This window comes from Euprymna scolopes, chromosome 2 (assembly GCF_053919585.1).
Source record: "Euprymna scolopes isolate OS-2025 chromosome 2, ASM5391958v1, whole genome shotgun sequence".
Taxonomy (NCBI): Eukaryota; Metazoa; Mollusca; class Cephalopoda; order Sepiida; family Sepiolidae; genus Euprymna; species Euprymna scolopes.
In genome coordinates this window covers 89,220,373-89,246,968 of record NC_136483.1, presented here as the reverse complement: position 1 = coordinate 89,246,968, position 26,596 = coordinate 89,220,373, and the positions used below count along the sequence as shown (strand labels likewise).

General features: G+C 34.9%; 1 protein-coding gene across 3 annotated transcripts in view; it reads left to right on the top strand.

Moving 5' to 3' along the window:
* Positions 1–26,596, top strand: part of LOC145293293 (neuroglian-like) — a 1,600,306-nt gene that overhangs the window by 1,445,273 nt on the left and 128,437 nt on the right. For all 3 annotated transcript variants that reach the window (XM_080139928.1, XM_080139907.1, XM_080139918.1), the window contains exon 7: positions 25,327–25,457. In XM_080139928.1, coding sequence (XP_079996054.1) covers positions 25,327–25,457 — 131 coding nt within the window. The remainder of the gene's footprint in view (positions 1–25,326; positions 25,458–26,596) is intronic.

The following is a 26,596-nucleotide window of genomic DNA, read 5'->3' as shown; positions in this document are numbered from 1 at the left end:
ATAAATAGAAAAGAGGGTTTTAAGTCGCGTGCAAGCGACACTATAAGTCACTTCGTCGGTCCGTCTGTCGGTCTGTCCGTAACACTTTTGTGCTTGGTCTTTTTGGTTAAGATCAAAGGTCTCTTGTTAATAGATGCTGTTCTTAGCTTTTTAAGATTTTCTTTGCCCTTTGGCCAAGATTAAAGTGTAGTATCTGTTCTTATTACATGCTGTACTTATGTTTGTGACTTTTTGATATAAAATGGGGGATCACTTTTCTGTATTAATTTAATGTAAAATGATCACCCACTTTACCAGTCAGTCTCAAAGCTATTCAAGTCATTCTCCAGATCACTCAAGTTGTTTTTGACGGATTCCAGTTATTTTTTAAGCATTCAAGTCATTCTTAAGGGCATTCAATTCACCCTTAAGTTCATTAAAGTCATTCTAAGTCATTTACTTTTTATTTATTTAAGTAATTTCAGCCCATTTTTCGGTCATTTTAGTTTATCTTTTAAGAATTTCATGTCAATCCTAAATTCACGCATTCATTAATTCATTACACAAGAGCACGCGACTAATGGCTATCCGCCTTGTTAATATGAATATCAATACACACAGGCGAAAAACGAATTTATAGGAGTGTATATATATATATATATATATATATATATATATATATATAAAGCTGAATGTCTGAGTATGTGTGTGTGTCTGGTCACGAATAGGCTCCTATATGGTTGACTATTTTAAAAAACTGATTGCATATAATGATAGAAGATCTATCGAGACACAGGAATGGGTATGTTTGATTTGGCATAATTATGATTCATTAAAATTGTGGGGTCTGCATACGCGCCTGGTTCACAAAATATGTCAAAAATTTAAAAATAAAAAATGTTTGCAAGTGTTTTTGATATAGATGTACATAATAATACTTTGATAAGTATGTTTTAACTTAAATAGGGATGGTATAATAAAATTGCGTGGTCTGCGTTCGCGCCTGGCCTCCATAGAATGGAAACAGGCACAAACTTTAATAAAGACTTTTCATATCTATCTGCATACGTATACTTTGATGATTATGTTTCAGTTTGAAGAAATATGGTATAATAAAATTATGGGGTGTTCGTTCGCACCTGACCTCCATAGAATGGAAATATGTCACAAAGTTTAACAAAGTTTTTTAATATAGATTCACAGAATATAGTGATAAGTGTTTCAGTGTGAACAGGTATGGTATAATAAATTATGGGGTTTATCTATTTTATTTTTACTTTCATCATATTTTGCTTTGGTTTTGATACCCCCAAATTCGAAGCTATCTCTTTACAACTCTTCCTTTTCATAACCTATCATACTTTCATAAATCAGAGTCCATTTTCTGTAGGCTGTTTTTGAACCCAGTCAACGACGGGTACTTTTGCTATATATATGCGCGTATGTGAGAGAGAGATTCGAATTACCTATTTCTGGGTTACGAAAGTAGGGAGTTCTTAGAACGGGCGCCATTAACGTACAAGAAAATGAAAAAAATATATATTCTCTAAAATCAACATAAAATAATTCGAAGGAAAAGAAATATTAAAAAAAGACAAATCGATTCCTTGTCAACTGGTTTAGAACTTTTGAGAAATCTGTAGTTTTATGTCAGTATAAATTATATATTTGGCTTTCTGTATTCTTCACAAATACCTTTGGATATAGTTTCTGTGTAAGTGTTTCAGGTGTCTCAGAGATAAGGAGAGAAAGAGAGGGGTTGTCAGACAGACAAAGAGAAAAGTGGTTTTAGAAATATCACACTTTGCAAAAGAAAGATATATATGAATATTAAAAAAAAAAATGAAATCTAGCGAGTAAATAAATACAAATATATTCCATAAGCTGACAATTTTATATATATTGTATTGACAATATGTGTGCGAATAAGCCATTTTCCATGCCTGATTTTTTATCTATTGCTATATTTTTTGCCATTTTCGTTTCTTCTGCAAAGAACACGTCTTTTGGTAATAGCGTTTTTTTTTCTTAGTTATTAGTTTTTTTTTTGCATTTTTTTTTCGTTTCTTTTGTTGAATGATGCCTGAAACTATTTTGACTAAACTTTATATATTATCTGCGAATTTACCGAAATCTAACATGAAGGAATTTCAAAAACATTTTTGAATAATACCTTTAGGAAGATGTCGACTATTAAAAGAAGTGCCATCCTGATTTTTTGTAACCATACGTATATAGAAACATTATGCTAATATATATATATATATATATATATATATATATATATATATATATATATATATATATATATATATATACTAGCTGTATATACCCATCGTTGCCCGGTCGAGACATATTGCCAAGCGAAAGGATTAGTTATATACTATTAAAGGTACATCGATTATCCTAAATTGTTACGAAAAATGACCACGTTGGATTAAGGGAAGAATACGACTTTGATATAATAAACACATACACACTGAATGTGTGTATGTATGTGATGGTACGCGTTCCCCATAAAAAGAATCTACATAAAATCTAAAAGTGGATTCTTGTGTAAAATTTACTGGGGCGGAGAATGAAAATATTCTCAAATTGTATGCACGCGTCTCAGTTTCTTTTTACTTCATTTTTTTAAGGAATTTAACGTTACGTTCAATACTGGGAAACGCTGAGTACACACACACACACACACACATATACTAGCATTTCAGTCCGGCGTTACCCGGGTCAATTTTTTAACTTTGACCCCTATTATGACTCCTTACTTAACATTTATTGTTTAGGGCTCAAATCAAGTTATTAAGCTAGATCCATGTCCAAGGAACCTATACCTAAAATTTCAAGTGTTTAGACCTAAAATTGGCGGAGGAGTTTTGTAGAGTTCTCAAAGGTAAAATCGTTGGACTTTGACTCGTCAACAGTCAAATTTCTGGCTGAAAATGGATTAGAAAGATTTTTCTAAATCTCAGTATCCTGTACATCAAATTTGAAGTGTGTAGACTTAAAATTGACAGAGTTATTGCGTAGGGAAATGTACACAGACACACACGCAGACACATTCACTTTGAGAACTTTACCAAACTCCTCCAACAATGTTGGGTCCATGCACTTGAAATTTTAGATATAGGTTCATTGGACATGGATCTAAGTTAATAACTTGATGTGAGCCCAAAACAATAAATTTTAAGGGGTCATAATAAGGGTCAAATTTTTAAAAATTTGACCTCTGCGGTTTCTACCAAATTACTCAGACAATTTATTGTCTAAACATTTGAAATTTTACATATGGTATTCAGAGATAGGGCAAGCTTTTTCATCAGTTTGGTTCGAAATTTTTTAGTTACCAATATATAAATGTATGTATGTATGTTTGCATGCCTATCCAACACTTTCGACAGAGGCGACGGATTTTCTCAAGATCAGTATCGTTTTGAAGTTCAACCCTTCCGACGACAAATATCGAAAAATTGGCTAAAAACATTAATATCTTCACCGTAAACTGGGCACTTTTCTACAGGGGGGTCGCTTTTTTCGCCGATATTTTTTAAAGTCATCCTCTCCTTTCGATTGTCTAGCCTTAATATTAAAAAATGTCACTTCCGGTTTGACGGTGGTCGTAACAGCATAGACGTCAGGTTTTTTCCCCCGTTCTTGTCCTCCTTTGGGGTACGGGTTCGAGCCTGCCTGCCTGCCTTCCTACTACCACTTTTTTTTTGCTCAACATACACATCCAAACATCCGGGCAACGCCGGGCTGAAATGCTAGTATATATATATATATATATATATATATATATATATATATATATATATATATATAGTCTTTGAGACTTTACACGCCCGGTCGCCACAGTCGATTGAAAATTTCTTGGGGCGACTAAAAGTCGTAAATCACTCGCCCGCCAGTCAATAAAATTTCTTTAAATAAAGCAACGGGAAAAACTCATTTATTTTATGACCCTCAAATATGCGGTGACTTAGAATGACCTATGTCTCATCATTTGTGAATTCTTTCATCTCTAGCTGTGAGACCGTTGAAATATCGCATTGAAAAAAAAGAGTGGTCAAGCTAAAGGTCGACAAGAGGTCAAATGTACACATTCGGCGTGTAGTCAAAATGCCGCCTTCATTTAGCTCTCTGATTTTGAAATTCATTTGGAAAAAAAATTCTTCGACACTATAGCTACATACACTTCATGCTTACAAAAGTAAAGACGAACATTTGAGAGAGGAAAAAAAGACGCATCGTTCCGTCAAGCATCCGAAGACATGATTCTTATTTCAATGGAACACTAATATGAATTATGCTATATAAGAAACTGGTGTTGTATTTTAACGTTTTGTTGAATATTTACTGAAATGCTTGTAGTAATAAAATAGTTGATTTACAAGAGTTTAACAATTATTTTCTTGTTAGATTATACAAACGGTTATTTCTTGAATTGTTGTAAAATTATTTACTATTGTTGACTGAAACAAAGACATAAAGTCGGACGAGTAAAAATATTTTGGAGTGAGTAAATTTCCCCTCACACTCGACCCCTGGTCGAGTGTTTTTTTGTTTTTTTTTTTTTTTGTTTTTTTTTTTTTTCAAATCTCAAAGGCTATATATATATATATATATATATATATATATATATATATATATATATATATATATAGGCGCATGTTGGACTTTCAGGCATGCATGTTAAGTCTATTATAAACTGAGCAAATTCAATAAAAACTGGAAATAAATTTATATGTCTGATATATAACTTTTTTTAATCTCCGTAATATAGGACTTGTGTTGGTATTCAATATTAATTATTTTTTTTATCATATTTAATTTTATTTATTTATTTATCTTTGTACTTATAACTAATCCTCATTTATTTTATTTTCTGCAGCCTTGATAAAACCGTTCGGAGTTTAAATTTTACTATTGTTTGTTTTTATTATTCAGCTCATGTCTCATCAATATTGATTACTTTCCGCTACGTTAGATTGACAAAAATATTAATCTCTTATTATTTTTTCGTGTGATCTAATTTTACTAGAGACGCTTTCAAAATTTGATGGCGATAAAAATATAACTTCATTATATGAAAGTTAGTGACAATTTCCGTTATGGCCTTGAAGCCCAAATGATTTTACGGGTCATATAGTCCAATGCATTAAGCTTAGATGGGTGGGGAAGGTGGCAATCTATGGATATTTCGCCATATCCTTAGCATTGTACTGAAGCTTGTTTCTCTTCCTTTCTCATTCCCCCTCCAACTCCCCCTTTCTCTTCTCCCCCTTAATAACACCAACACGGCGTGCGTTTTTTTTTTGTTTGTTTTTTGTTTGTTTTTTTTTATTTGTTTGTTTTTTGTTTTGTTTTTCTGTTTTTTTGTTTGTTTTTTTTTCGTTCTTCAGTCAGATGACAGCCTTCAATCTAGCATATAGGGTTGAAATAAATTTATGAGATTTGGACCTGGATCTCTAAATTTTTGGTTTTCTTTCTTTAATTTATATGTATAATCATTCGAACACAGTAGTCTCTGAATATATGGTTAAGTGTTAGTTTTACTCATTTAGAACTGCTTTAAAGCTTCACCTCTCACTCATTTTCCGACCAGATTTCAAAAAAAAAAAAATTATTGTTCATAGGTCACCACCTCAGCTCTATTTTAAAATTAAAATTTTCAATTTTCGTTCATTAAAACAAAAGTTATAATAAAATTACTGGTGTTAAAAAGTCTTCAGGATAAATAAGGAACGTAAGAGACTGCTTCCAATTGGCTGTTGGTTACCATAGTAACTTTTTCGTGGTCGGCACCTTCACAAATCATAGCAGGAATGTCGCTCGCATGCCATCTTATTTGGGTTATTTAGAGAGTTAACAAAAGTAATGCTCTTTGCTTTGCTAGGACTGATAATCTTTTGCTTACGGCGTTGCCCGTTAATTCTGTTTCTCTCTTTTTTGTCCCTTTTTTTTGTTTATTTACTTAACTACGTCTTTTATTTGATTTTTTTAATTAATTAATTTTGGAAGTTGGTAATTTTTTATGGATTGTTGGCAATGAATATGATATATAACACAATAAAGAAGAAAATATTGTTTCAAAAACAAGCCTGAAAAATCATGGCTTACATAGAAAAATGCGAGCATGAAAAGTAATATGGTTAGGATTAAACTTAGAAAAGTAAAAGGACTAGTTGTTAAAACTGGAAAAGAGAAAGACAAGATATTCTAGTAAAATATATAAATTTATAACTTAAAATATTGCAGCATTAAGATTTTATTTTTAAATTCAATTTAACATTATATATAAATTCTTAATGCTGCAATATTTTAAGTTCTAAATTTATTATATTTTTTACTGGAATATCTTGTTTTTTTCTTTTCCAGTTTTAACAGCAAGTCCTTTTACTTTTCTAAGCTGAATCGTTAACCATATTACATTTCAGGCTCGTATTTTTCTATGTATAATAAATATATATATATATATATATATTAGATACAACTGAGAGGGGGCACCAACAATTGGTATGTACTTTTTAACATTATTTTATTATTCTGTATTTTTATTTAATATTTACATCATTGTAATAATGTTTTTAAATGATTGAAATAGTTTTTAACGCGTTTCAGGCGTTCTGTGAAGCGTCCTCTCTCTCTCTCTCTCTCTCTCTCTCTCTCTCTCTCTCTCTCTCTCTCTCTCGCTATATATATATATAACAAAAAGGATTTAAACTAAGAAAATTATTTCTGTTTTTGTGCGTATTTATTTATTTTTGCTGTTTCTTTTTTGTTTTTTGTTTTGTTTTTTCAAAATAAATGATTAAAAACTAGAAAAAAAAACTGTTACATCTCTATAAGTCAGAAGTTCAAAGAAGAATCCCTCTTGAGACAATATCATTTAGATTGGAATATTCTCCTGGAAGACCAAAGTGGTAGTGTTACTTTCAGAGTCTTTTATCTAGATCTTTTCTTCTTTTCTTTCGGATTGTTAAATAAAAATAAATGAGGCTTTGAGAAACAAATCCACTTTTGTTTGGTTTTAATCCGTACTTCTCTTTCTATTGAACGTCTTTACGACCTTTTTGCTTTGATCATTCTGCCTCCATTCAGACGAACATCTGTATCCGTCTCTTATTATCTATCTCTCACAGTGTCTATATAAATATACAACTATGCTATTATAGTCTGATTATCTGGCTCAATCAGTTCACATTAATGTTTCAGACTTGTATCAAACATATGATCATCTTCTAAGATATATAATTATCTCCACACTGGCGATTCCGTAATGGTGAAACATATGCACGTGAATTATAGTAAAAACTAATTCATTATAATAATCATAAACAGCTGCATTTACGCCTGGGCTCTTTTTTTTACGAGGTTGTTACCACTTATCAAGGCCCGGAAGCCACTCGGGGATAAGGATTATTGCGTGTACAATACGTTAGTGTAAAGATTTGATAAAGTGTCTTATTTAAGGGGGTGGTTCATCAGGAATGTGTTTATGTAAGGCTTGAAGACATCCCGGTTGTAGTCAGGTGGAAAACAGGCAAACGGAACAGAGTTCCACAGGCGTGCACTTCTAAGAAAGAAGCTTTGTTCATGAAATCTACGTTTTTGTTTCGGCACAGAAAAAGTGTGGGGAAAGTTTTTGACAGTGGTTTCAGCTAGACGGGTGTTTTTCGTGAAAGACTGGCGAGAGGGGACCAGCGATTGGAGCTCAGATGAGCACGTGCGATGCAAGTAACGATAAAACAAAGACAGGCTTGCAACGTCTCTCCTGTGGGAGAGAGGTTGCAGGGAAGAAAAGGGCACCCCCACTATGTCACGAAGCCTATTTTGTACTCTGTCAAGGCAGGATAGGCTATTTTAGCAGCTCCTGCCCAGATGTGCTAGCAGTACTCCATTCTTAGCGTACTTGACTTTTATATAGATAGAGAATTGCATCAGCAGTGAGATATCTTCTGGAGCGGTAGAAGGATCCTACCATTTTTCCAGCGACCTTGGCAACAGACTTGATGTACGTAAGAGAAATAAAATAAATCAATAAATTAAAGTTAAAATGCGAATTAAGCCCACAGTATTTGTAGAACACTCTATGGCCGCTTACTATATGTTCTCTCGAAAAACACAGTATGCTTTGTTTTCCTTCTTATCGTATAGCTGTTACGTTGGCCGTATTTACACTGAAGACTCTCTAAGGATGAACTAAATAAAATGTAAGATATAAGTATTGGATACATGTTATTTTCTGTTATAACTCTAGTTACGTTCGCCATTTTGCCTGATATTTGCGAAGTAATATCTCGTAAAGTTGGAAAGAAAATTAGAAACTTGTAGCTGAATCAATTTTTTTTTTTTTTTTTTCATTATTAAAGGTCAAAAGAATTAGTTAATTTTTCTTCTTCTTGTTCTCTTACTTCAACCTTCCTCTCTGTCCAGGTTATTACCCACAACAACCTGCTCGTTATCAACATATTTTGCTCAAAATCTTCCGGGTTTTTTTTCTTTATCCTCGTTAGGATAAAAAAAAAAAGAAAGAAATCTACTGAGGTTTAATGTTATAATTTTCAATTATAATCGGATTAACTTCGGATTAAAATTATTTTCTGTCGGGTTTAAACTTTATATCAGACGTACTACTCTAAAAAATTATTTTATTTATAATATTTTATATTTTTTATCGACCTCCGTCGGCTTTTTCCCCATGTTTCCCCCTTTTTGTATGCAACCTCTTCTATTAATATTCGTTTCGTTTCGGTTTTGCTTTGTTCATTTTGGATTTTTTTTTTTTTTTTTTTTTTTTTTTGATAATTCAAACAATGAAAATCACATCAGATAAAACGGGCGTTTCACAATAGAGTTCACCAAGGTATTTTCTTAGTTTTGTTTATTAGCAATAAGCTTGTTTCCTTCAATAACTACAAGAAACCTTCTCTACCACCAATAGCAATGGCCAAGAAAACATTGCCTGAAAGTACTTCTTTTAAACTCCTCGGCCTAACGTTTACAGGGAATACGAACTGGAATAGATACATTGAGAGCATTGCCAAGGCTGCTGCAAGGAAGGTTGGCTCCCTCTACCGTGCTAGAAAACTACTTACGCCTGACAGTATCCTATACCTCTATAAGGCCACCATTCGCCCATGTATGGAGTACTGTTGTCACATCTGGGCTGGTGAATCTGCTGCTTGTCTCTCGCTCCTGGACAGGGTTTAAAAGAGAGTCGCCAACCTGATAGGTCCTGAACTGTCATCTAGGCTTCAGCCTCTGTCCCATCGACGAGATGTTGCATCCCTCTGCCTTTTCTACAAATACTTTAATGGTGAATGCTGTGACGAACTGCAAACACTTGTACCTCCCCGACGTAACTACCCCCGACAAACCCGACAAGCTTCTAAGTCTGATCCCTTTACAGTAGAGATCCCTAGGTGCAAGAAAGCCTTTTACTCCAATAGTTTCTTCCCCAGAACTGCGGGTCTTTGGAACTCCCTTCCGGGATTCTGCTTTCCCAACTGCACTGATATGCAGAAGTTCAAGTGTAATGTTAACAAACATCTTTCTACTCATCTCCCTTCATAATGACCCTGCTAATTAAGTCCCTGATAGTAGCCCCCTGCTTCAAAGTGGCACTGTGCCTTATTTGGGGTGAAAATTGAATAAAAAAATTTAAAAAAAGTATTCTAACGTAGCAAATCCACAAAGTCACGCGCGATGTGGCCTCACGTATAACTTCTTAAAGGATTCTAATTGTAAAAGTCTATGAGGTCCTTCAAATGTTAATGCGGGCTGTTGTTTTCTGTTAGTCGTTCTAAATTCCAGAAGAAAAAAATGGGACACGGTGGTAAGGATTATGTAGTGCAAATTTTAAATCTAGTAAACAAATTCAGTCCCCTTTATTTTTCTTTGGGCCCATCTCTCTCTCTCTCTCTCTCTCTCTCTCTCTCTCTCTCTCTCTCTCTCTCTCTCTCGAAATTCTAGCAAAATTATATATATATATATATATATATATAAAACACCTTTTTGGCCAATTTTATCAGTTCCAAATCTCAGCGACTATTGATCAGAGTTTAACAAATGAAGGCTCGTTGAAAAGCTAATGACCTGAATTGTGTAGTGGGCTATATGGCATTTGGCTTTAAGGTCGCATATTAAGGGAATCATCCATCATCCAGAGCCTATTCTTGGCACATTTTTACAGCCATAAAATCTTTCAATCATAGTCATTTGTTTTCCTAGTTTTTCATATAAATTACAAAATATCTGATATTTCCCCCAAAATTTCGTGCCTTGATGGAGTGGAGACTAAAACTTGCTGCTATGGTTTCAAATGATCTGAAATAATAGCAAGGGGAGACTTGATTCCAAATATTTCTCATATGTTTTATCTCCCCTCTTTGGTTTTTATACATGAAGTACATTTCACAGTGTATAAAGATTATTTCATACTGGAGATATTCATACGGAGTGAAATGGAAAGAGGGGTTCATTAAAAACGAAGAAAATAATACGGTGTTATGAACCCAGTAAAAAGTATCTTGAGTTGGAAGCCATGTTTAGTTTCAGAACAGTTTCCGGTGGTTAGGTATAAGTCCTGGAGATGACCGGTTCTCAGTAGACAGTTGTTTTGTATAGGTTCCGGACTTTATCATTTTGTAGCCACAGAGCAAAAGATTCTTTCCGACACGAAGAAAACATATGCAAGGTTGCTAAAAGTTTGATTTTTATGGAGCAATTCTGGTTTCTGATTGGTTGGTAGTAGAACGTGAATTAATTTGATTCGTCAGTTCCTAGCAGCATCGTTTATAAATAGAATCTCCCAATTGTGAGGGGTCATACCCCCATTATAATTGGTGAGGATGTGTCTCCTAGCGGCTTCGGTTGCAAGGATCCGTTCTTGACACTCACACCGACAGGTGCAGGGCCGGGAACTGGCCCAGTACCTGTTGAACTGAGGTACACCACCTGAGTATTACTCAGGAGGTCCATCCTCCCAGGCCTTGCCACCCGGATTTCGGGTGGGGCAAGTTAATTGCTTGTCGCCTGAGGCGCCCCGACCGGGGAAAGCCGACGGGGATACTCGGGCAATTTTTGTAATGTAATTGCAAGAGTGCCCCTCTTTTAGGGGAGCTTACTTAGATCCCCACTTTCTTGACGTTATGTCACATATTGGTGAGGTGGGCACCAATTAAATATCTACCCCGATTATGAATCAAAAATATTGCAACAAAGTACATAGTAGTTATCTTCATTTAATCCCTAGAAACGCCGGGTTTTCTTATTAGGATATAATATTATCTGTTTATACTTCACAACATTACTTCCTACCTTCTCTCTTTCATAAATATGAAAGTAAACGTGTCTGTGTGTGGAACGATCTCTAACAAACTACTTAGTCAATTTTTGATCTACAGACATTAAATTTGATACATAGAGGATTCAGACCAGTGGAACAAATTCGGTTTGGTTTTTAGCCGGTAAAATAGCCGCTATTAAAAAAAATGGGGCATATGGTAGTGAATACCGTTAGAACGCTAAATGTGTTGGTTTCGATTCTATCTGATGGCACACAGGTTATTTTTTAAAACTTTTAGAATCATTACTGTATATTGGGTACAATATAATAATCAATAAGGAATTGGATCTATATTTAAAAAAATACGAAATCTGCATAAATTAAAATATCATATTTAGACGTATTTTACGATCGGGCATCACATTAAATTTGAACTAAAAAATACTATATATATATATATATATATATATATATATATATATATATATATATAAACAGTCAACGGAAGAGTAAAATTTATGCACCGATTTTATCTATCTATTAACCGTAATACAGTTTCAACTTCTGAAACTTTCAGTAATTTTTTTAAACATAATTATCTCTGCACCTATTCGTCAAGTAGAAAGAGAGAAAACAATGCTATGAAATGGAGTTTCCTTGGTACAAATATAGTTTTCAGTTTAAATTTAATATTTTTGCATATTTTACGCGCCAAGAGTCGTTTCCAAATTTATTTCAGTCACGTGTTAATCTAGTTTATGCAGAGGTAGGCACTTAGGGCTTTATTGAGACATCATTATAAACATTCTTAATTATATTACATAATTACATACTGGCAAAATCAAACGTCCATGTAGTCCACCTAGCGTATACTTAGTTCTCAACAAGTAAGCCATAACTTCCTTATTTTGGCTTGGATTTAAGGTCTCTTTTTATTTTAGTGAAACAAAGCGCTCATAGCCCGACCAATCGTATTAGTGCGGAGATGGCGTAGTAAAATGGCAAAAATTGTCTTGAATAATAGTACTCAGTAAGATGCAAAAATTGTCTTGAATAATAGTATTCAGTAAAATACAAAAATTGTCTTCAATAATAGTACTCAGTAAAATACAAAAATTGTCTTCAATAATAGTACTCAGTAAAATACAAAAATTGTCTTCAATAATAGTACTCAGTAAAATACAAAAATTGTCTTCAATAATAGTACTCAGTAAAATACAAAAATTGTCTTCAATAATAGTACTCAGTAAAATACAAAAATTGTCTTGAAAATTAGTACTCAGTAAAATGCAAAAATTGTCTTGAAAATTAGTACTCAGTAAAATACAAAAATTGTCTTGAATAATAGTACTCAGTAAAATACAAAAATTGTCTTGAATAATAGTACTCAGTAAAATACAAAAATTGTCTTGAATAATAGTACTCAGTAAAATACAAAAATTGTCTTCAATAATAGTACTCAGTAAAAGAACTGACGCTTGAAAGAATCATCAGAAAACAATCGGTTGCTTAGTAAGAGAGATATTGAGAAGGAATTGAGTCGGCAACCGATTTAAATTGGAATCTTTGGAAACGATTTAGAATTCTCGAGACACAGTATATTCAGAGAAAAGTATAATGTTTGGATTGTCTTTATTCATTCTTTTCTTCTTCTTCTTCTTCAAATTACCTCAAGTTGGACGCTAGTAGACATTTGAGTACTTAAAACGTTTCAACTTATTCCCTCCTCCTCTCCCCCCACACACACACACACTTCTATACGTTCACTCTAAACCACAAAACTAATGGCTGACAGATACGTTTAATATCTGCCTCGGTACTTTTTAATTGACATTCATGTCTGCAAATATTGTCAGTATCCAATGCATAAAATGCAATGTGTTTCAGACGGCGTAAAAAAAATCCTGATTATTCGGTGTCTTCTTTCATCTACTTACGTGAAGTTATTTTTTTTATTGTTGTTGTTGTTATCCAGATCAGTCCAGTTAAGACAGAATAGAAAACAGTCATTTTAGATGCGTCTAAACTGCTCTATTACATGCTCTGTCCGTCGGTCATGACCAAGTTTTGAAGTAAAATTTTTGTCAGTCTGTCAAGTTTAAGTATGCAGTGGTATTTTCAGTGTTAAACGTACATGTTTAAGCTACATCTATTAAACAACAACTGGTCTAATTCATATCGTTCACGTGGTTCTCTCTAGCTTCTATGTATGTAGACATAACTGCTCCTTCTCTTTCAGAGATGAAATGTGCTCACACACACACACATATATATACGAGGGGCGTGCAATAAGTAATGCCCCTGACCTACTTCCCATAGGAGTAGAGCAACGAAACTTGGCACAGTTATTAGTCTTTCTCTACATAGGAACCACCTAGTCTTTCTCTACATAGGAACCTCCCAGAATCATGCATTTCTCCCATTGTTTGATGCAGCTCTTGGCGCCGTTTTTGTAGAACACCCCAGGTTGGTCCTCCAACCACGACGTGACTTCAAAAATCAAGGCTGCGTCATCTGGGAAACGCTTTCCTTTCAAAAACAACTTCATGGCTGGGAAGAGGTGAAAGTCAGAGGGTGCAAGGTCAGGAGAGTAGGGAGGATTTCATAACCAAACGCCAGTGTTTCTGATCTGGCGACATGCGATTTGTGGACCGGAGCGTTGTCCTGCAGGAGGAGGATAGCTTTGCTGATCTTGCCCTGCCTCTTGATTTTGATAGCTTCCTTTAATTTCCTCAAAAGTGAAGCATAATAGGCTCCTGTAATTGTGGTACCCTTTGCCAGGAAATCTGTCATCACTACTCCGTCCTGGTCCCAGAAGACTGTGAGCATGACCTTGCCAGCGGAGGGTTGCACCCTTGCCTTCTTTGGAGGTGGTGACTCCTAGTGCTTCCACTGCATTGACTGGGTTTTGGTCTCTGGATCATCTTCTTGGCACATCTCCAAATTAATCCTCGAGAACTCGACACGTTCTCGCTTCTGGAATGGTGTGAGCAACCTGGGAATCCATCTGGCAGACACCTTATGCATATGCAAATGGTCATGAATGATAGTTTCCACAGACCCTGTACTAATCTTGACATCTTGGGCTATTTGGCGAATAGTAATGCGCCGATCTTCTAAAATGGCAGCCTTAACTTGACGGACAGATACCTCATCAATGGCAGAAGGGGGGGCGACCAGATCTGGGAGCTGTTTCCACAGACTTCCGGCCATGTTTGAATTCACGATGCCAGCGTTTTACAAGGTTATATGATGGGGCATTATAACCATGTTTCTTTCATTTCATCAAAAGTCTCCTGTGGTGTGCGTCCTTTCAAATACAAACACCGGATCACTGCTCGATATTCAACAGGCTCCATTTCACACCTGACTCATCAAACACCTGTAAAACAGAAACCACAATTAATTCAGAGCTGTAATTTGCCACATAACCCATAGAGATATAAATCATTGCACAGGCAAAATGTCAGCTAGATCAGACAACTGGAAGTGGGTCAGAGGCATTACTTATTGCACGCCCCTCGTATATATATATATATATATATATATATATATAGGTACCTCGGTACTCGATCATAATTCGTCCCAGATGTTTGTTCGAGCACCGAAATGTTCGACAATCGAAATGATATTTCCTCATTAAATTAACTGAAATAGAATTAAATTGTTCCAGAGTTTAAAAGTCCCGTTTTATCTGTAAACTTTGAGGATCTAATACATTTAATTGCACTGCCAGTCAATATTCCTTTGCAGGCCCTGGCACACGTATTCCTCTTTCAAATTTCTCTATCAGTTCCTTTTTAAATTCGATTGTTGTTCGCACAGTTTTCCGTTTTGCACTCACTTTACTGCTTTTATTTCTTTTTTCTTTCTTTTTATCCAATGGTAAAAGAATGTCCATTTCTTCTTTGTTTCTAAAGCTTTACGCGACGCTAAACCGATTATTTGAATCACAAAGGGGTTTTTTTTTCGCATAATTAATTTCTGTTGTCCCGAGATACGTCCGCTTCGTCCGTCATATTGAACTTTACTGACCTTTTTTTACATTTTGGACACCTGAAGGTCACTTGTTGTTCCACGCAAAAAAAGGGGTCGACCAATCGATTTGTGTAGTTCTGGTGTCACGCTGATATGGTAAAAATAACTCAGACACCGTCTAGACTGTCGAAGGGTTGCGATGACGCTGTTCTAAATATAAACTCTCGTCGAAAAGTTTAGACTCGCGTGGCGACGTCGTCAGAGTTGGGTAGAGTCGCCACACTACACTTCAAAAGTATCACGCCCAGTACGAATTGAAACATTCCATTGAGGAACACCGCTGCTTGTTTATATTCGAAGCAAAGCCGGCGGTTCGAACTCCTCAATTCCGTAAGACTGCCGAGACAAGAAAATCTCCAACTTTTGGTTCGGACACCGAGTTGTTCGACCACCGAAACGTTCGACACCGAGATATCACAAACAACATAGCCAATAACGCTTCCTTCTTTGGTCTGATAAGGTGGGTCTCTTTAAATAAGGACTCCACTGAAACATATATGCACATATGTAACCAAAAATGTTTGTGTAATAAACAGACTATATACCTGCTCTGTCGTCCATCCGGCACTCTTTAATAATCAGGCGCGTTCTATTGGATTTACATCTAAGAAACCAATCTATAAAACAATTATACACACACACACACACATATATATATATATTATGCCGGCAAAAGGAAACATCCAACGCATTGTTTCTCTTTGGGGAACTTTGAATCTTTTCTCCCGTTTTTTTTTTTGTTTTTTTTTTTCTCCCTCGTTGTGCCAATATTTAATTGATTTTAAACGTTAATAAATTTATTTTAGTGTCCCCGTACTTTTGCCACATTTAATAAGTTCCCCATTAGAACTCTTTATTTTCGACATAATATTATTTTGTACGCTATCGATTTTCTCCTGATGAGATGATAGCCGAAAGAGCTCTTGAGAAACTTCCGCTTATTATTTTCAAAACTGTATATAAATTCTGTACCTCTAAACATTATATATATATATATATATATATATATATATATATATATATATATATATATATATATATATATATATTAAAAATAATAACACCATTAACTCACCTTATACTAAACTAACGTAATACATAAATTCACATGACCATTTTAGGATGCCTATCAAAATGAGAAAATATAATATCTACATTGGATGCACGACAACAACACTTGCCAGACGTCTTACATATAATCTATCTGACACTCGTGCCGTTCAACGCCATATCATCTCACACAAAACACTACAGTCAGCAGAAATACGAAAAATATTTTGAATTAACACATATAATAATGCATAATGTCCAGAACATTACTAAGAAAATTAAAAACGCGCAAATTCCGTGGCATTTACTCATAATTATATATATATATATATATATATAATTTACACTTTACGTGTGTGTGTACGTGTTTGTTCCCTATGAACTCTGAAACGTTTGGATCGATTTTATTTTATTTCACACGACAGTATTTTGTGTTTGGCGGTGTTCTTAGATAGGTTTTGTATCCGAATGTTATCGGTAAGTATCGATAATCGAAAGTATCCGATTGAAGAAGGAACGAGCAATTTTGATCAAATTTAACACCTTATACAGCCTAACATCACAAATGCATTTGAAATGTTTTATTACCGCACACGCAGGAAGGCTCGACGTATAAAATCAACAATAGTTTCTCTGATATGACAGGGGCGCGTTCGAAATTAATGTTTTTGTTTAGAGCATAATTGAATCAAGATACTTGACCTTTGCATTTTAAATCAAGCCATTGTATAATAAATAATTTTATAAAATCAACAGTAGGTTCTCTACAGTGCAATGTAAATTATAATGTATTGTGAACTAAGTGATGGCGGGGGGGACAATATGAAACTTCGTCTCGGTGTATGACGGTGTGTCTCAAACTAGAGCAGGCAATCAATCGATTTGATTGAAAAATGTCCGATTTCGCCGGTTTGGGCAACGTCAAGTCTCCCTGCTATATATATATATATATATATATATATATATATATATATATATATATATATATATATATAATGTATGTATTGAAAAGATTAATCGGAATCGAGAAAATTTGAACTTTTTAAGGTATCGGAATCGGTATCGAAAGAAAATTGTGCCTACTTTCCGATACCAAAAACGATTCTTGTAATTGGTAATTATTTGGTTTGTTCTTGTTTAAAACTTAATTTTCCATTACTTCTACTAAATATAAAATGGTGAATATGTGTTTTAAGCTACAAAAAAATTAAAATGTATAGATAATCCACACAAGTGTATTTTTACGTCCGCAAAAAAGCAATCTAAAGAAAAATAACTTTATAAATAAATAATCAGTGGTTTTTAAAGAATCAAATAGGTGATTGTATCGGAATCGGGAATTTAAAACAGAATCAGTAATTATATCGGAATCGGAAAAAAATTTGGAATCGTCCCATCACTAATATATATATATATATGTGTATATATATGCATATATATATATATATAATGGTTCTATCGATTGATTTCCTAGATGTAAATCTAATGAAACTCGAGTGATTATTGAAGAGTGCTCAATGCAGGACGGAGCCGCAAACATTATTGGTTACATGTAATTTTGGACTCCCGTTTCAATATCGATTCTTTTTTGTGTCTGATGAAGTGTTATACTTGAATTGGGATCCCACTGAAACATGTATGCACATATGTAACCAATAATGTTTGTATAATAAACAAACTTATATAGTTCACTTCTTGTAAGTAAAAAAAAAAACGACTTACGCAATCGCATTCGTGAGGCAGTCAACAAACATGACAAACAAATACAAATCCCCTTAGCAACCCTTTTTTCAGATGAAACCCGATTAAAAAGTTTTTCACATGTCTGAATTATCTATATACCAAATTCCAAGACTGTACATTAAAAATTCGTGGAGTATCTAGATTTAAAAGTCTCCTCAAACACACACATTCTCACTTTTATAGATATACATATATGCGTTTGTAATGATACTGAAACAATAGTAGGATTTCTATATTTAAAAAAAAAAAACATCTCTACATTTTCCCCTACGTCCTTTCTCTCTTTATCAACTTTATTCTATATTCTCACCATCTCTCGTGTCGCCACTGTATTCGTACATTTCAAAAAAAAAAAAAAAAAAAAAAAAAAAAAAAAAGAGGTTTCTTGAATGTTGATGTAAATATTTGTCCCAAAGGAATTAACCAAAGTCGGATTTTCTCTGGACGGATTCATGATAGATTCTGTCAGGGATAATTTGATCCTTTCATCATCTTCGGCCATCCTCTTTTCTAAAAGTCTTTTATTTTGCCATTTTATTGGTGGCTTACATTTAAAATCTCTAAAATATCTTGACTATCTTGTCTGCGGAAAACGAGGAATGCTGTAATGTTGCAGAGAATTATTGTAGCTTATGTTACAAAGAACATCACCAAATACTCTAAGCGATAAACCATTGGTAACAACTGGTGCTACAACGTGGTGTAACGTATTCCATACCCCTTCCGGATCGTAAGAGACAATGGTCAATGTTGCATTGGCAGCTTGTATAGGACTTACAGCGCCTGCCCCTCTTCAAGTGATGTTGTACAAAGCACTTTCATTGTATCTAGTTTCACCCACATTTTAAGTGAATGCTAATAGAGACTCATGATGAGAAGGTTGGTACCAGGAATTCACATTCGAAATCAAGAGAATCTGCAGAGTCCCAAAATGTTGCGGTGTGTTTCAAACCAAAGAAGACAATGGTCTAACATTGGAAACTCATATTCTGCCGGAAGTGCTGTATCTCTAAACGTCAGGGAGTAGCGGAGATATTACTTAAAAGAGCCAGTAGACAAACAACAACAAGGAAAAAATCATACATCACCAACAATAACAAAGAAAACAAAAAGGATAAAATAACAACCACAATAATAATAATAATAATAATAATAATAATAATAATAATAATGATAACAATAATAATAGGCATTTGGGTAGACTTGTTGTCACTCAGACTCCATGTAAGGCCACTGGTTATTGGGCATGAGCAGTCACTGTTAATGATTTGTTTGAAAACTCATAGTGAGTAAATACCAATAAAAAGAAAAATAAGAAGACGACAATCACGATGAAGTCTTATAAACGGTGCCCTTCTCCTTTCCCCTCCCGTGATAAAAGACGCTTCTGTTGATACCGTAGAAAATAGGTGTGAAAAGTTAAGGAAGCTGGAAGGACCGAGGAGGGTAAGCATTAACTAGACCTCAGCTGGATGAAGGCGAAGAGTATTGGGACCTTATGGAGGCTGACTGCTACCCAAATTCCAGTGAATACCAATAATCGTTGCCAGCGAGCAGCCACTGGCAAGGGGCTGTTGCAATAACATAAAGTCATTTGCAAAGGTTATCTAAAGAGGTAGAGAGTACTGGGAATTCGGGGTGAGTAATCTCTGATGATGGTATGTGTGAAAATTCAGTGTGAGTAAAAATAATAATAATGAAGAGCAGAACCGGGCCCAAAGGAAATAAAAATACTTCTGGGGCAAGATATGGGGAAAGCCACAAAAACATAAAAGAAATACCAAATGGTTTTTTAAAAAAACAAGCGCGAAAGAAGTTATGGAACTTGAATAATGAACAGAAACAGGTTATAATGAAGAAACGATTAAGACAACCCTAAGGACAATGGCAAACAGAAAAGCGCCAGGCCACGTTAGATAATGGTTTTAAAATTTTACCATCCTGTATGAAAGGCTAATGCAAAAACTGATAACATGTATCCACAAAACGTATTAGAATAGATGACTAAAGGGAAAACTACTTTAATACAGAAAAGTGAACAATCTCAAGCAACTACAGACCAATAACCTGTTTACGCCCTTTTTTATTTTCTTTTTCTTCTTTGTTTTTTTTTGTTTGTTTGTTTGTTTGTTTTGTTTTTTTGATTATCGTAAAAAGTTATAGCTTTTGCTCATTTTCAAAATATAAATTAACACAAAAATGTTTCAGAATTATATCCTCTCATTTGTGTGTATCGAAGATTACGTGAAGTGAGTGCCTTGGGTAAACCTGTTATAAATCTCTCTTGCCGCTAGTTATGATTATTGCTGTTGCAACCTACCGCCGTCGTCATCTGAAATGTATCCCTAACTAAATTATGACAGTGTAAGACATGGCGGTATTCTCGTCTGGTGGCACTGGATGCGTGAGAAGAAACGTTCAAATCGTATTAACGCCGTTTTTTGCGGTGGGGGGGGTAGCTTCAAATTGAGAATTGTCCGGCAGAGAAAATTCCAAATATTTGAAATATAGAAAAATAATGAACTGATGCTGGTTTCGAAGGAAGATTCGGGGGCGGGTTAGAAGTAGTGGTCGGATCTCCGGCCGGATCACTGTCAAGAAGAGGAGATGGGAATTAAAAATTAAGGGAATCTGCCCGAAGTAGGAACTAGGTATTAATGGGGAGATAAAGAATGGGATGCGCAACCGGATGACAGATGTGGTGGGCAAAGGGAGACTAACATTTTTTTGTTTCTTTCTTTCTTTATTTTTTTCTTAGATGGATGAATTTTTTTTTTGTTTTTGTTTTTCTTTTTTTATGTTAGACAAAAAACGTTTTATATTGAGTTTTCCACACGATGACAGGTTAAATCTTTGGAGATCTATAAGTTGGCTGTTTTTTGAATTATAAATAGGGCAGAAATTTTACCTTTCCCCGCCTCATTCAACCTTGCCCTCATCCTCTCTCTCTCTCTCTCTCTCTCTCTCTCTCTCTCTCTCTCTCTCTCCTCAATTATTAGCCATTCTTGGACCTATTTCCCCGCTGAATTTTTTTTTTCACTGATTCACAGCTCAATTTCGTACAAAACAATTCTCTCGCTCTCTATTTATTTATTTCAGTCACGTGACTACGATGCGTGTCACATGACTCAAATCTCCCTCCGATTCGTCTCTGCCAACTTCCATTGTTTTCATCTTCCCTTTCTTTCTGTTGCTTTCCTCTCGAGCCCCTTTCTTCCTCCCCAACCAAACCACGTGCCCCCTAACGGCATACCTCTCCTTCGACCCAAATTATCCCATCTCCAACACCCGCGATTAAAATGCAATTCACTTGTTTGTCATGCAAAAAAAAGACAAATGTTTTCACACAGACACAAAGGGCCTTAAGTAAAAATGTTGAAATTAAATTAAAACAAAAGATTTTAATAGAAAACAAACAAGAACAGATAGTCTAAAGATGCGTCCATTAAATATGTGCGTTTGGCGATGCAAATGCTATTTCAAACTAAAGCGTGACAGACCAATTTAAATGTTATTTCAGATTTAAACAAGATAGATCGACCGACAGACAGAGCTACTTACAGAGTTGCTTAAACATATTTAATTTCTGAGTCTATAAACGAATATTCTATTTTAAACGAAAGCGTGACAGCCAATAAGAACTGTATTGCAACAGGAGGCATGACAGACATACTTCGTATTATTTGGATTATTCGGACTACTTTTTTCATCTGGAGTATTATTTTCACGTTTCGGCCGATGTAGCCTCCGATGGTTCTTCAGGTTTATATTGGTCCTGGATATGACTTTAAACTATATCCGATGGTGAAGGCCCCAGCTTGCGGGCTTTGGGGAGTGTGGAGCTATCCTTTAATTGCCATTGCTCCCAGGTCCACTCTGACCTGGATTGGTAGTAGGTTAGTTAGGGTCCCAACTATGGGTTAGAAAGAAACAGACTTGAAAAAAAAAAACTAATATATTCTATTAAAAAAAATTCTTCAAAATCACATTATTCAGCATTAAATAATCTGAAAAGGGTTGATATGCCATAAAACAAAAACAACCAACCAATCAGGTGTATATTGTCGAACTCGGGAATCTAGACGGAATTTTGAACACAGCCTTTTATTAAATTCACGAGAGTAGTATGCTTTTGTTCTGGAAGCCATGACCGAGTAAAAGTCCTCAGTAGTTCGCAATTGTATTCTGTATCGGCCAAACTGAGGATTGGCTCTTCAACTTTCAGAAGATTCTCACTTACAACTTAAATCACCAAATACTTTATCCGTTACGCCACGGATCTTTGCAAATAATTCAAATTATCAATCTTAATCTCAAACATTAAGAAACGAAGATAAAGTTGCAAACTTTAAATGTACGAACCAACGGAAACGCTATTGCTAATCTAACGTGACAGAGCAATAAAGCATCACGTCTCGACGGATAAGCAGGACCTTGTAGATAAATTGCTTAAAGCCTCTAAAACTGCTATTCCAAAGAAAAGCGTGACAGACAAACTTATTGTTAATTAAAATGCTAATGAAAACTCGAGCGTGGCAAATTGATTGACATATAACGTTTATATACGTGTTATTAGTGATAGGACGATTCCAATATTATTCTTCCCCGATGCCGATGCAATTACTAATTCTGTACTAAATTACTGATTCCGATACAATTACAGATTCCGATTCTTTATAAATCTCCACATATTTAACAATAAAGTTGTTATTCCCCCTTCCCCAATTACCATAAAAACGCCTATTAAATGTGCAGATATTTTCTTAAATGTAAAAATACACTTGGAGGGGGGGGTGAACTATCGATTTTAGTTTAACTGGGATTTTAAAATCAATAAATATTTATTATATTATCATTAGTGGAAGATTTTGCTTTAAACAAAATTAAATAAAAAGACAATTAAAAGAATCGTTTCAGCATTGGAAAAGAGGAACAAATTTTACGATACCGATTCCGATACCCCCAAATGTTCCGATTTTTCCAACTCTTGATTTCGATTAATCATCCAAACACTAAAATTATATATAAAGTTCGTTTTTGTTTAGAATACAATATTCATCTTTAGCCCCACAACTTAACGGACGCATATATTGTATATGAGAGAGAGAGAGAGAGAGAGAGAGAGAAAAATGCTTAGACTTATGTTGCGTCCGTTTAATTTGTGGGGCTAAAGCTGAAAATTGTAGTCTAAACAAAAGCGTGACACCTGGACCGACAGACAAGCCTGTAGTGCCGTAAGACGCATGTTACAAATATTTTGCATCAAAACTTCAAGAGAAAGAAGATGAACAAAAGAAAGTTTCAATTAATTGTTTTGTGTTTTATCTAAAATTTGTATTTATTTTTTTTTTATTATTTATTTTATTTCTTTCCGCTTAAAAATCATTTTTTAGTTTCATTTTATCCAGAACGATACAGGAAGGAAATAATCAGACAACAAAAAAAAAAAAAGAAAATGGCTGACGATCGTTTAAGAATGTTTTCAAGAACGTTTATTCTTTTTAAAAAATCCCTTAATTATTCCCCAAATCCTTTGACAAATATTGCAGACACTTTCAATCCGTTCGTTTTGCAAAATCTTGGATTTTTATTGAAATTTATAAGACTTTCGTAGTCAGTTTGGTTGTAGCCTCTTTCCATTTAAGGCTCTCTGACCAAAATATAACAATTACGTATATTCTGAATATGTACCATAACGTAATAATTACTGCCCAGATAAAGTACGAAATTGACTTAACAATCTACGCTGGTGTTGTTCGCAGTAGCAGTTGTGGCATAGCGTTCGTCTCTCCGCAGTTGTCGGCAATCTTTAACACTAAACTAAATTCCTCTTGTAACTTTTTGGATGTTAATATTTTTTCTGGTTTTACATTTGTTTTAATTAGAATTACACATTATGAGTATTCCATCAAAAATTCCAACCCTATAGTAGGGACCGAAGTCCCTCGAATACACGTCCGCCTCGTCTCGCATACAAAACCAAAGAAATAGACGTTTTGAACTCCCATCTGTCTCGTCGAAAATGTTTCGATATCTAGAAATGAAGAAGAGATTTAGCAACTACTCGAGTTAGTCGGGATATTTGTTTTATTCTGGGAGGGGGTTACAGGTGCAACTACTTAGAAAACAAACACACGAGTGCAACAACACGGCGATGTGACAGAAGCTGGATGTTGACAGACAACGCGGAACTTATTAGGTCAGAAACATTTTTTGCACTTATGCCAAGAAAGTGAGGATAGGCCTAGTAACATGACTTCATGCATGTGACTTTATAGGGATAGAAGATACTGGCCGGTGTGAAAAGTTTTCTAGCCTGATTGATGGAGGCTATTCTCTTTGCAGCAGACTCGGCATCTTCTACCATTCCATTTTATGTTTCCCATGGAGTTTGAAATTGGACTTCCCGAAAGTTTCCGATAGTAAGGGTCTCAGAATTATTTTTAATATCCATTACTATGATTAGATAAGTTCGAACCAAAGTAAACGAGGTCACATATCTTGTATTATATTGCTTGTCTGTTTAATAGAGTCGCCACTTATGAAGGTACAAATACCACTCGAGAATAAGCATTAATAGGTGTCAGGTGGACGGTGAGACAACACCATGATGATTGGTTATAATGGTGGAAGTTTGTGAACCAGTTTAAAAAGACAGTTAAACAAAATCTGTTTACATTGGACTTGAAAATGGCAATGTTGTAGTAAGCTAGGAAACAAGCTGTTATCGCGATCAAAAGCTAACGGGGAAATAACTCTAATAAAGGAAGTAAGAGTTATTGCCCTTATATAGATGAAAAGAAAAGGTCTAGAGAGTTCCAGGGAGAAGGGGCAAGATGGCGGCTGCACTAACACGTGCATATTGTGCTGTAAATATAATTTGTGTTTCGGCTGTAATAAATAGTATTTAACCTAAAATGAGTTTGTTTACTTGTCATTTTCATGATTCAGACAACCCACTTCTCTGGACACAACACAACCCATCTGTATTTTGTTCCCTAGACGGGTAACTCTAGGAATGACAATCTGGTCATGGAAGTTTCGTTAAGTTGGAGGCACAGAGAGAAAGAAATGAAGATTATTGACAATGGTTGTAGCTCGGCGTGTTATTCTTACGAATCTTTTACATAGATTAACCATATTCTTGAATGGAGATAGATATTCGAATTAACTATTCTGTTTCTAATTGTCTTTTTATTTTCTCTTTCGTTTTTTTTTTTTTCCAGGTCCCCTAAATCGACCCAAAGACTTACGACTGGACCCCCACTTCACTCTGCAGCCGCACGAAGCCCATTTTATCTGGGAAGCAGTCGATACATCAGAAGACCAAATCAGGGGAGAGTTCAAAGGTTATAAAGTAAGTTGGAGTTTGTCATTTACTCCCCTCCACACACTTTCTCCGTGGTCCCCGACGATAATTGAAAAGGGGCCATGTTTTTGTCTCCGTGTAACATAACGGCTCCTCACGTCTCTCTCGAGACGTTTCACATATGAATGTCCGTAATGTACTTCGAACAGTTATGCGTGACGTTACTTCTTCTAGTTATGTGTAATGTAATCACTGTCTTTGTTGTGTGGATTCGCTTGCAACTGGTCAATCTTATTGCTTACTCGCATGCATATTTCTCTGTTCAGCAAATACCCTAACGCAATCCCAACTCTCCTTAAATAAAGCGAAGTACAATACGCATTCGGGTGTCGAAATCAATGAGATATCTTCCCCGTTTTATTTTATTTATTTTCATTTTATTTTCAGACATTTTTTTCTTTAAACAACAAGACACAAATGTTTATTTTCATAATTTACTTTTTCAAACTTTCCTACACACAAAACAACTGTGCTTTGAACTCCAAATAAACCCAACAACACGTTATATTCGCTAACCTAGAATTTGCACAATCCAATTATGACCGGTGAAATAGTGTTACAACTGTATGTTAGTCCGTCGTTTGTACTCATAAACTGATTAGGGTTTTTTTTTAATGTTCTCATTAGATTTTCACGAATTTTTTTTTCATGAAGTCAAATGTCATAAACACAGTAAGACTGAACGAGTAACAATTTTAGAGAAATTTAATTATCATATTTTATTTCAGAATCCGCAAAAAGTTGAGATCTATCGTTATTTATCTGGTAAGCAATCGATGCTCCAGAAAAACTGTTGGCGATTTGTAACAAGAATTTGGTGGGCAAGTCAGGCATAGACTAAAGTTTATTTGTACCAAACATGGATGGGTTGAAGAAAGGATTGTAATTTGTATTAACGATTGCATGAGTGGCATTTTAATTTAGGGTGAGAGGGCCATATATATATATATATATAAAGTGAAAATGTCTGTGTCTGTCTGCCCGTCTGTGTAACTCTGTCAATTTTTAGTCTACAGACTCGAGATTTGACATAAGGATTATTGAGATTTGGGAAAATCTTTTTAATCGGTTTTCAGCCTATATTTGGCTGTTAAGGGATCAAAGTTCAACGATTTGACTTTTAACTC